At 37.5% G+C, this 11,955-nt stretch overlaps 1 protein-coding gene and 1 long non-coding RNA gene across 3 annotated transcripts; both read left to right on the forward strand.

Moving 5' to 3' along the window:
* The first annotated feature begins 324 nt into the window (after positions 1 to 324).
* Positions 325 to 6,778, forward strand: LOC107562987 (recombining binding protein suppressor of hairless-like). Of its 2 annotated transcripts, none has more exons than XM_016247756.1 (11): positions 325 to 402; positions 1,210 to 1,248; positions 1,339 to 1,434; positions 2,168 to 2,333; positions 2,443 to 2,617; positions 2,693 to 2,830; positions 3,479 to 3,591; positions 3,798 to 3,938; positions 4,115 to 4,270; positions 4,373 to 4,476; positions 5,916 to 6,778. In XM_016247756.1, exons 1-11 carry the CDS (start codon positions 383 to 385, stop codon positions 6,247 to 6,249), a joined length of 1,482 nt encoding a protein of 493 aa, XP_016103242.1. In that variant the 5' UTR covers positions 325 to 382; the 3' UTR covers positions 6,250 to 6,778. The 2 variants fall into 2 exon arrangements, with proteins under 2 accessions (XP_016103242.1, XP_016103241.1); XM_016247755.1 differs by lacking the exon at positions 325 to 402 and adding an exon at positions 955 to 1,093.
* A 62-nt stretch (positions 6,779 to 6,840) lies between these two features.
* On the forward strand, positions 6,841 to 9,889 carry LOC107562989 (uncharacterized). Its single transcript, XR_001606060.1, has 2 exons — positions 6,841 to 8,905; positions 9,402 to 9,889. It is a non-coding gene; the product is annotated as an uncharacterized lncRNA (long non-coding RNA).
* The last annotated feature ends 2,066 nt before the right edge of the window (positions 9,890 to 11,955 follow it).

The following is an 11,955-nucleotide window of genomic DNA, read 5'->3' on the forward strand; positions in this document are numbered from 1 at the left end:
AATAACATCCTTTTTAACTGCCCCACCACGTCAGATCACTGTTTCCTGGTGCAGGTGCCCTAGTCCCCTGGCTTCCTTCTTTCTAGAAATCTTTTTCTCACGGCCCGCGCTTAAAAAAGTGCGGTCTCTCTTCCCATCGTGAGAACTTTCACACGCGTTTGACTGGCAGCCGTCCGCAACTCACTCTCGCGATGACAAGGGACCCGCTCTCATACGCTCCCATAGTAGGCGAGCGTGAATTCTCGCGTGACTTCAGAACTTTCCCACGCCTGTGCCTCCCCCCACCTGCATTATTTCTCACACTGCCCCTCCCCCTCGTCTAAATGCAGTGTGGTGCTGGAAATCTCGCGATTGTTGGCGTTATTAGAGAGAGTTGGGGAAGATGGCGCCTGTTGTGACAGGGTAAGCAGCGAAATTCTCAGCGGACGGGGCATGGAAAAGTCACAGCTAAAATAAGTTTTGTCTGTTTAGTCAAGATAACTTGCTTTGGTTTATTTCTTTACACCCACGGCCGCTTTTCTCCGCGCTGGTGGCCCGCTTCGGCGTACTTCTGTGTGGTTTTTGAGATTTTCAACGATGGGCTCTTTTATTCACTTAGCCGCTTAGCTTTTAACGTTAGTTAGCTGATGGATTTTCAGCAGTTTTCCATAAACACTGAATACTGTGGAGAACAAATCTTTAACCATAAACACAGTAAAGTTGTATTGATGGCGTGTTTTGAAACTTTAACTTAACGTTCATTTAATCTTAAAAATGTATTAAAATTGAGCCAACTTGTGAGTTGGTGTACAAGACAGAGAGGGAGCAGGTTAGCAGATGTTAGCCAGCCAAGTTAGCTAGTCTAGTGAGTCCATAACAGAAACTGAAAGCTTTCAAGAGGATTAAAAAAGTTATCTTTGTCAGACTTTGTAGTTAAACTACTTTTAGCTTTAACATTGTGTATTTGTAGCGTCCCGTCATTAACATGTAAAATGGTATGTATTTCAGCTTCTAGGTATATTCTCAGAACCTAGTGAGCTGTCTTAATAGACAGCAGATTGGGACTTCTTATGCACGTTTCAACTTGTTTATCCTGCTCAAAAATGCTGTCTTGGTAGGCAGATAACTTGGATGTGACAGTTGTGTTTTTCCAGCATTATTGCTATTTTGTAGTGTAAATCAGAGTGATGTTTGAAGTGTGTTTTGACTGTGTCTTGTTTCTTTTTGTAGGAAATTTGGGGAGCTCCCTCAGCCAAAGCGTTTAACAAGGTAAGTGCACAGTACAGTTCATGTGTAATGCTTAAGCATTTATTAGGAAATCTTAAATACATTTTTCTATTGTATTGTTTGGTTTTGCAGAGAGGCAATGCGCAACTACTTGAAGGAGAGAGGAGATCAGACAGTACTCATACTGCATGCAAAAGTCGCACAAAAATCATACGGCAATGAAAAAAGGTGAGTGATGAATTTGAGGCGTAAACGTGTATGATTAACTGTTTATGTGTGTTGTGGACAGTAAAGTAAGTCAACATGAAATCACAATTGAGCCTATTAAGGTGATTAATAGACATTTTTAGTCTAACCGTGAATAATTAATCAGTAAGTATAAGCTGTTTAGTCTTTGTGAATCGTCATTGTCATCGGTTTTGGCTGATCTGATCATAAATGGTCAGCTGAGACACATTAGCCTTTACACGCATTATTTACATGTGTCTCCAGTAACCACTTGTGTTTGGATTTCATCTGAAAGTTTCAATTTTTGAATTCATGCATATATGTAATGGTCGGACTCGGTGATGTCTTTTGCTGTTTTCTGGAATGTGTCAGCATGCATTTCTGATTACTGACGAGTATGGACCCTGTTTACACCTTTACTTAAATAGACCCCAATGGAGTTAATGGGGTCATAAAGATGGCTGTTTATGGTATAGTGAAGTCTCACACTACTTTTTTTTTTTTTCTTGTTGAATATCCTGTTTTAACTTGGGTATATGGCACATTTCAGAAGTTAAACGGATTTAGTTTTATGTTGACTATGAATCAAGTTTTGGGGAAGTCCAGTTAACACATAACTCGTGCACATTTCATGTAAATGAAGGAAGGGAGGGCTGTGTAAAATCAAATTTATTATACAAGCATCCAGGTGAATTGTTCTTTAATCAGTTTGGATTCTCTTTGATTTCATTAGATTCTTCTGTCCTCCACCATGTGTGTACCTGATGGGTTGTGGCTGGAAGAAAAAGAAGGAGCAGATGGAGAGAGAGGGCTGCTCGGAGCAGGAGTCTCAGCCTTGTGCCTTTATCGGCATTGGAAACAGTGAACAAGAGATGCAGCAGCTCAACTTGGAGGGCAAGGTGCTTTATGGATTTTTTTTATTGCTACACATATTGAAACTGCCTTTCTAAAATAACTTTAAAAAAATCAATTTTCTGACATCATAGCTTTTGTGCTTTGCTTCTGCAGAATTTTTGCACAGCCAAAACGTTGTACATTTCTGACTCGGACAAACGGAAGCACTTCATGCTTACAGTGAAAATGTTCTACGGGAACAGTGCGGATATCGGTGTCTTCCTCAGCAAACGAATCAAGGTCATCTCCAAACCTTCCAAAAAGAAACAGTCGTTGAAGAATGCAGAACGTGAGTGAATTTCTTGTTTGTGTCCCTAAGTGAGACATAATTTTCACTCGTCTCATTTTTTAATGTCTCTTATAGTGTGCATAGCTTCTGGGACGAAGGTGGCTCTTTTTAACCGCTTGCGGTCTCAGACTGTCAGTACGCGGTACCTTCATGTGGAAGGGGGAAACTTCCATGCTAGTTCACAACAGTGGGGAGCCTTCTACATTCATCTATGTGAGTATTTTATCACAATCGTCTATTAAACACAATATGTGACCCTGGACCACAAAACCAGTCATAAGGGTCAATTTTTCAAAATTGAGATTTATACATCACATGAAAGCTGATTAAATAAGTGTTCCATGGATGTATGGTTTGTTAGGATAGGACAATATTTGACTGAGATACAACTATTTGAATATCTGGAATCTGAGGGTGTAAAAAAATCGAAATATTGAGAAAATCGGCTTTAAATTTGTCCAAATGAAGTCCTTAGCAATGCATATTACTAATGATAATACATTTTTTATATATTTACGGTAGGAAATTTACTAAATGTCTTCATGGAACATGATCTTTACTTAATATCCTAATGATTTTTGGCATAAAAGAAAAATCTATAATTTTGACCCATACAATGTATTTTTGGCTATTGCTATAAATTGCTGCTTATGACTGGTTTTGTGGTCCAGGGTCACGTATAGTATGTTAAAAACAGCACCAAGACTTAGCATTGATCCCTAGTGCATCTGGAAGGACACAAGCAGAGTTCATTACATCTAATGAAAGAATGTGTAAAAATGATGTATTTGTCTTTTACATTTTAAAATATGCAGTTTTTCTAGTTTATTTATGGTATTAATGTGTAATTTTGAATTCCAGTGGATGATGATGAGTCAGAGGGCGAAGAGTTTACAGTCAGAGACGGTTATATCCATTACGGTCAGACGGTAAAGCTGGTGTGCTCTGTGACAGGCATGGCTCTTCCACGACTGGTAAGCTGTTATCCACTTTAACATTCATCAGTCAGAATGACTGTGATTGTTCATTATTAAAAGGGTTGGGCTAAGAAACTGTGTCCTGTTCAAAGAATCGAAGACTCTGAATTGACGTCCTATTTTTTCTTTGTACAAATATGTTTGTGTAACAGTTTACATAGCAAGGATTTTTAGGAAGTGAAATGTTGTGTGTCTGTGTGTAGATCATTCGTAAAGTGGACAAGCAGACAGCGCTAATGGATGCTGACGATCCTGTGTCCCAACTACATAAATGTTCCTTCTACCTTAAAGATACAGAGAGGATGTACCTCTGCCTGTCACAAGAGAGGATCATTCAGTTCCAGGTTTGTCCATTGGTACTTCTAAAGTGTAATTGGCTGAAATAATGCACTATAATTGATTAAAAAAATTACGTTCTCTAAATTTGTGTTTGAATTCTCATCATCTTAATCATTTTGAGGCAATGTAGCCTTTTTAATGGTAAACAATTATAATAGGCCTATTTTCCGACTACTCTCAGGCCACATCCTGTCCCAAAGAAACAAACAAAGAAATGATCAACGATGGGGCGTCATGGACAATCATCAGCACAGACAAAGCAGAGTACACTTTCTATGAGGGGATGGGCCCTGTACCTTCACCTGTCACACCCGTGCCTGTTGTTGAAAGTTTACAGGTAATACATGACTACATATTACATCAAACTTTCACTTTAAAAGAGCATCGAAATCTGTCATATTATTTGTAAGAAAGTAACCTTGAACCCTTCGTGTTGTAGCTGAATGGAGGAGGAGATGTTGCCATGCTGGAACTGACAGGACAGAACTTCACGCCTAACCTCAGAGTCTGGTTTGGAGATGTAGAGGCAGACACTATGTACAGGTGAAACCAACACACCAATTACAGTGTGTTATACAGTTCAGCAAATAGAAAAACAGCTGGCAGTAGTAAATCATAGACATTTCAAAATAAGAGTTCTGGTGCATGTTGGGCTTGTTTATAATTAAAGGTTTTGCATTCTGCATATAATCCTTTTCTGGTTATTATTGTTATTTTGGTTGCAAAAACTCTATCTGGCATTTCGTTCAACATAAACTCTTGTAGTTAATCTTTGTGCCACCCCGTCACAGGAAAGAAATACTAAGAACCTTATTTAACACATTCAGTGTATAGTTTTACTAGTATCTGCACAATAATTTGTTTATTGCCTTTCTTTGAACACGTTATTGTATCTCGTAAGACTTGACATACTGATTCATAAACCAGATTACCCTGCAATTACCCTGTTTCTCTGATTAACAGTATTAAGTGATACTCCATATAAACATGACATACCTTCTTCCAAGCGAACAGAGTAGAAGGGAAATAACATGTTAACATTAAGTCTTCATTGAATGTGTGCCACAGCCCGTTTAATTGAGTTAAAGAATCTGACATACAGGATTTATTTTGAGATCATGAGACTTTGCTCTCTTTGGACATGATCTAACTCGGTGATATAACTCATTATAAGGGTCTTAAAATCTTAAGCCGCCTTTCCACTGTCTCTGACATTTGGATACGATTGTTGCATTTCTCCCCCTAGTGGCATTCGCACAGAACTTTCAAATTGGTAGTGAAGCAACTGTTACCCTCGGCTTATTTACCATGGTAAAATGAATAATTTTAAAGAATATAATGAATGTATCCACACAAAACAAATGACCCCCTAAATAAAAACATAGTAGGTTTTATGGGGCTAATCAACATTAATAGTGATTTAATAATGATAAAATAATTATTTCTGCCATAATTATTCTAAACTGCTATTTTACAGAAATGGTGTTTACAGAATTGTTATAGTGGAAAATATTGGTAATTCTAGCCTCATGCTCATAGTTTTGATTAAAATGCATCACATCTGGTCGGGCGGTCGCATACGGTCTAGCCGCAGAAGTTCAAATATTTTAACGCATCCGAAGCTCAAATCGGATCCGAAATTTCCACATACGCATATGATAGGATTTCTACGCAGCTCCCGCGCTACTCTTCATTGGAAATGAATGACTTCCAGTTTATGGCTTGTCAATTGTCGGAGATAGTGGAAAGGCGGCTTTAACTTTGCAGATACCCTGTTATGTATTGAAATGATCTCTATGTTTTCCTTTGAGCAAAATCGTTGCATACAGTGGGGCAAAAAAGTATTTAGTCAGCCACCAATTGTGCAAGTTCTCCCACTTAAAAAGATGAGAGAGGCCTGTAATTTTCATCATAGGTATACCTTGAGAATATCCATTACATAATTGCCAGCAATTCATGCTTTCACATTCTTTTTCCTGCAGGTGTGGCGAAAGTGTGCTCTGTGTGGTTCCCGACATCTCTGCCTTCCGTGAGGGGTGGCGTTGGGTTCGGCAGCCAGTGCAGGTTCCTGTGACCTTGGTCCGTAATGATGGCATCATCTACTCCACAGCTTTGACATTTACCTACACGCCGGAGCCAGGACCGCGTCCTCACTGCGGCGCCGCGGGAGCCATACTGCGGGCCAACAGCAACTCCTCCACCTCACCATCTTCATCCTCCAGCCTACTGCTGCAGTCAGCCATTGACAGCCAGGCAGGATACGCGGCAACAGGCGTGTCTTCATCCTCCTCTTCCTCGGCTATGTCTGTCTCCTAACCTTGGAATCTCAATGTGCGTTTGAGTGTGTGAGTAAGTGAGCGAGCCTTTGTGAGAGATGGTGATTCGTCCACACATAGACTTTCCTTGATTCATGAGATACAGATCACGAAAACAGATAACGGTGCTACAGAGAGAAGAATGAGAGACAAGACTTCACACAAAGACTGGACATAACAAATGAAGATGTCTCTTTTCTGTTCTCTCTCTCTGTGTCTCTCTTTGTTGCGGTTCTTTTTCAATCTGTTTCCTCATGTCAGAGGACGTGGCAACAGAAGTGATGTGTGCCGTGGATCAAGATGCCGCAGGATCAATGCATAAGCCTTACATGAAAACAAAAAAAAAAACAATCAAAAGCAAAAAAAGAAATACTGTCTCTTCAAAACAAAGCCTTTTCGAAGTAAAGTGCAAGCTGGAAATTGCTTTGAGAGATGTTGTTTTCTACTAAAGGGCTTAATGCACTGTTTCGCCAGGCTTGGAAGAAAAGTTATAGTAATATAGTTTTTACGGACCAAGGAATATTATTATTATTATTATTATTATTTTTATTGATATATAATTTTATAAGCTTTAGCTAAGGTACATTTTTTTACCTTTTTCAGTTTTATAACATATAGTAAACTTTTGTTACCAAATAGTTTTGTATATTTCTTGTGAGTGTTTGGGCTCAGAAGGAAATGGTTCACGCATTTTAAAAGCCTGAACTTATAGCTGCCTTTACTCGTCTTGGCAAATGCCTTAAGTCTTCTGGAGTTTCACCAGACACTTTCTCTTTTGTAATAATATTTTCATGTCATGTATATTGGTCTTTTTCCCCATTGGTTTTTTTTCCCCCCTCCACTAAACCGAGATGTAATATTGATGCCGTTTTTGTGTATTTGGGAGAAGGTGACTTCTGATTTGTTAAAAATGTTTTCTCATATGAAGTCTTTAATGCAAAAGCTTTAACTGACTTTGCCGGTTGACCGGATGTGCCCCATCGTACTCATCAGATACACATAGCCATTGATCTGGCCCTTTTTCATTGGCTATAGATATTCAAGCTGCCAACATAACAGTAACCTATAAAGTATCCCACACCAAATGGCTTATATTTAGTTGAAGATAAGCACACAAAATTCTTTAAATAGGTCTGCGATTTCGAATTAATTGGTTGACTCAAATCCTGTGGTAGGAAAGGACTGTACTAGTCTCATTTGCATATCATTCATGCTTTCATTGTCATGATTACTGTTAGTATCAGACTAAAATCAGCATGTAGGAAAATTGCTGCTTTGTTGTCATGTGGTTTAACCATTTAGAGAAGGAAGTGTAGTTATTCTGTAAGTATAGTCAGGTTACAAGTAGCATGCATGAATGAAAGTTTGAATTATCTCAGTGTTTTTAGATAGAGATGTGCAAAATTTTCAGAATCAACCAATTTAGGGTCAGATTTACTAACAGCTTGCACCAGTGCAAGCCCTCTTTTTGGCGTTAAGAGGCTACTGTCAGAATTTACTGATGACAGTGAAAAATTAGTGATGAAAAGGCATGGATACGGTTATTTTTGTGGCTGATCTTATTACGTATTCATTTGTAGGAGTTTCTCTTTTAGACACAAAATGTATGTGAGGAGAGTATTTAAATGAATCATGCAATGAGATTTACTAAGGTTTGCAGTAGTCAGTTTACTGGTATTTGCGCCATTATTTAATATGCACAAAAAAAGTCATGTCTTAACCCATTTTGCACTTGACATGCCTGCGATAGTTGCTAATTTGTGCTCCTCTTGGTAGATTGCATTGGTCATTGGAAACGTCAGGCTACGTCTACATTAATTTGCACATTGTCAGTAGATCAACCGCAAAACGTTCCACTCCTATCAACGTTTTTACCTTTTTATGGGATTGTGGTCTCACGCTAATATGCCCCGTTCAGTAAATCTGGGTGGCCTGACCAGCTAGTTCACTAATCAGTCTTCTAGTTAGTTGAATATTTTTAATTAAACATGGCATCTTAAAAACAACACTTACCACTGAGATGCTCAAATGGATGTTTGAATGTGTAATGGTTGTACTAAAAATCTAGATAAACTAGTCAACCTCACTAATTGACTAGCTTGTTTTTGGACCCATCCCTGCTTGTAGCCAACTAGCTTAGCAGTGTCAAGCTGAATGAAATGAACCGGAAAAAAGCACTTGCTCTCGCATTGCTGCGTGATGATGTTTGGTTTGTAGATTACAGGAAATTAAATCTTATCCTTCCTTTCATATGTTTTGATTCATGAAACCGCAGAAGTGGCACAGCCTTCATGAGCATCACTGCTGCGTCAAAATGTGCCCTTTTAAACTGACGTCACATTAAATTTTTTGGGGGTTTTGTACCAAATGTTCGATTTTGTAATCGCTATTATCTAAAGCAACTAGAAATGAAGCCTTAAACCACTACTGCTTAATAACAGGATCTGTTGGTAGAATATTACACTACAAATTATGTCCTTTTGTGAAAAGTGTGTTTATACCTTTTTCAGTATAATTCACAGAGCAAAATGTCATCTCATGTCTGCTCTTTCTGTGGATCTTTGTTTCTTTTGCTGTCCTGTTTATGTACTTTTCCCCCACCCAACTCTACATGCATCGTCTGATCCGAGAGAAAGAGACACTTGTGAAATAGCACGGTATGGACTGTATTTTGTTACTTTTTGGGATTTATACAGGAACAGCAGAAGTAGTTCCTCAGTGGTTTTGGTTCTTTTAATTTATCAGGTTCTATCATGGCTAATATTAATAATATATGAGTCTAAATGTTATATTGATTATTTTATACAACATTATTGCTGTTACAGTATGAAATATTATTTTAATGTTAATATTTCTAAACATTTCTTCCATGATTGAGGGAAAATGACTGAAACTTCTTTTGTATATCATATATATTTTTTAAATAAGCCTGGTTTGGTCTGCATTAGAAACTTGCTTTGGAAGAAATAAAAGCTAAAACCCAGTAATTCTCGCAAAGCCATTAACTAGTATCTACTGTGAGCTTTTTTCTTCGAGTTCCTCAATCAGGGAAGAATATTAAAGCATACCATGTGCAAGTGCCGAAATGAAAACTGCCAAATCTAAAGGTCAAATTGTGAAGGTCACTCACAACTTTTCCATTTATGCTTTCAGTGTTATTTTCCTCTTGTATCCAGTTGTCTTCCAGAGTGTTCGAATCAGAGGACCTGATTGGTTCATTTCAAGACTAACCATGTTGAGTTTCATCATTTCTGTCACACAGGTTAGTTAGTTTGCCTGTCACCTGTGCCACTGTGCTTACATTGAACAGAAACTAGTGTATTAGATCACTGTTATCTTTGTCAGTTTTGTCTGTAGAAAAAAGAAGAGGTGAGAATCGATGTCTGTTTTCTCAAGCGTTTCAATGGTTTGTTTTACATTTGGGAAGTTACCAGCCTTTGCCAAATAGCTACCAGCTGTTCTGGTTTTGAGTGCATGCTCTCTAGCAGATTTGAACCGTATTGGTGCTGTCTAACTCTTAAAGGGCCAGTGTATCTGTTGCTTTTGGAATGGATCACTAAACACTGTAATAGAATCAAAAAGTGTCAAGTTTTTCATTTATTTTTGTCTTTTACGGTGCTAAATTAAAACCATCAAGGAAGTGTGGTATGGAGATTGCAATACTGACCACTGTGTGCATAAAATGAAAATGGCATGAACTGTATGATTTTAGTTTTTTTTTATGGAACACAGTTATATATATTTTAAAGAAAGTTTTGGTTGTTTTTGCCAGTACAATGAAAGTCAGTGTGATCTGAAAAAATGCTGGACCATATTGACTTTTATTGTATGGACTAAACAATAAATGAGCATAAATTGTATACATGTATAAAAAGTATACACGCACTAGCTGTCAACAATTTTGAATAATAAGTACGTTTTAATGTTTTTGACAGAAGTCTCATGCTCACCAAGGCTGTGGGGGGTTTTTTTGTTAAATTTTTTAAAAATTAAAAATACAATAAAAAAGTAATATTGTGAAATTCTATTTGAATATTTTTTTAAATGTAATTTTTTTAAATGTGCGACGTGCAGTGTCACATGATCCTTCAGAAATCATTCTATTATGCTGATTTGGTCAATTGTTAATTATGAGGATCATGAGACATTAAAGACTGGCGTAATGACTGCTGAAAATTCAGCTTTATCATCACAGCAATAAGTTACATTATGAAATATATTAAAATAGAACAGTTCATTTGTAATATTTCACACTATTACTGTTTTTAATGTATTGTTTATGAAATAACTGGTGAAAAAAAAAACGACATAAAAATAAAATTATAATTATCAATTGTTAATTATGGATATCAGTGTTTTGCTAATATTTTTGTGGAATCCATGAAAAAAAAAATTCTGGATACTTTGAGGAATAGAAAGTTCATAAGAAAGAAAAAAAAAACGACATAAAAATAAAATTATAATTATTTGACCGCTATGGTTATCCTTTGCATTTTTAATCTAGTTTTGAGTATAAATGTCCTAACTCTCCGATGAAATAGTAATTTGGTCAAATGCTAAAAGTAGCGGTTTAATGTTGCTTCATGTATATTCATATGGTTCACAGTATAAATAACCTCATACTACAAAAAGTGTTTCCTAGAGAATTGCTTTTTGTTGTGGGGGAACCCCAGTTTAGTCATGCAGCGCTGCTGAGTAGCAGTGCACGAAACACTACAGTATGGTGGTATACCATTCCCAACACACCCACTGTTTACCACTCTGAGTGGTTGCAATATTAATTGAGATGCAAATCTTTACAGTGGGGAAGTAGATTGACTTACATTGTGGTGTGGCAACAACAAATTGGACCTCAATACCACTAAGACTCTTGAAATGATAACCGATCTAAACAAGTAGCTGAAATTCTAGCTTTACTGGTTATGAGGGATTCTGCAATATAGTGGAATCCCATAAATTCTTCTCCAACGCTAACCAATAGGACAGCAACATCAAATTGTCCGATTTAGACACACACAGAACTAAACCCATGTTTTAAAGTCAACATCCCATTTGAGAAGCAAAGCCTACAGAATCTATTTGTTTTCTCTCCATTGATGACATCTATGCTGGCCACCAGGGGCAGAAATGAGATGGTGTTTCTCATATTGACTTTGCAGTGAGTTTGCCCTGAATTTCAGTGACGGACACCTGTCACATGTACATGTTTCAAGGGCCAAGCGTTTCCCCCACTGCTTGGCATCCACTCGCTCATGCCCCAGATTTTATTTTTAGATCATATGGAGTTGTTGAGGTGTAACTTGAATCTTTCTTTCTGTTGCCGTTTCTGAGTGTACGAGTCGTCGACCATGTTCATCTGATAGGGATCTAAATGTAATCCTGAGACCAGGCTTGTGTGTGTCTGTGTACATGCGGGCCTATATGAGAGAGCAAATGTGTTGTTTTACTGTGAAAGCCCCCAAATGGAAGGTTCTTGAATAGGATAAAGTTTGCCTAGTATTGTCATCATTCTTGAGTCGGGTGTAGAGATGCTCCCAAATTAAAAACTTAATTTAAGACTTAATTTACTCCATCATATCCGTCCAAACCTGTTACATTTAACACAAAAAGACATCTTGAAGACTATTTCGGCTGTTTTAGTGCATACAATGAAAGTCAAGACTTTAGACTTGATAAAGTAAATAAACAACAGCAATAATACAACTAT

The sequence above is a fragment of the Sinocyclocheilus grahami genome, unplaced genomic scaffold (genome assembly GCF_001515645.1).
Source record: "Sinocyclocheilus grahami isolate Dianchi unplaced genomic scaffold, SAMN03320097.WGS_v1.1 scaffold852.1, whole genome shotgun sequence".
NCBI classification, from domain to species: domain Eukaryota; kingdom Metazoa; phylum Chordata; class Actinopteri; order Cypriniformes; family Cyprinidae; genus Sinocyclocheilus; species Sinocyclocheilus grahami.

Coding starts and splice junctions, on each gene's coding strand:
- LOC107562987 (XM_016247755.1), top strand. CDS start 1,050: ATGCACGTTTCAACTTGTTTATCCTGCTCAAAAATGCTGTCTTG. Junction 3,939..4,114: donor AGAGGATCATTCAGTTCCAG/GTTTGTCCATTG, acceptor GACTACTCTCAG/GCCACATCCTGTCCCAAAGA. Junction 4,271..4,372: donor CTGTTGTTGAAAGTTTACAG/GTAATACATGAC, acceptor TTCGTGTTGTAG/CTGAATGGAGGAGGAGATGT.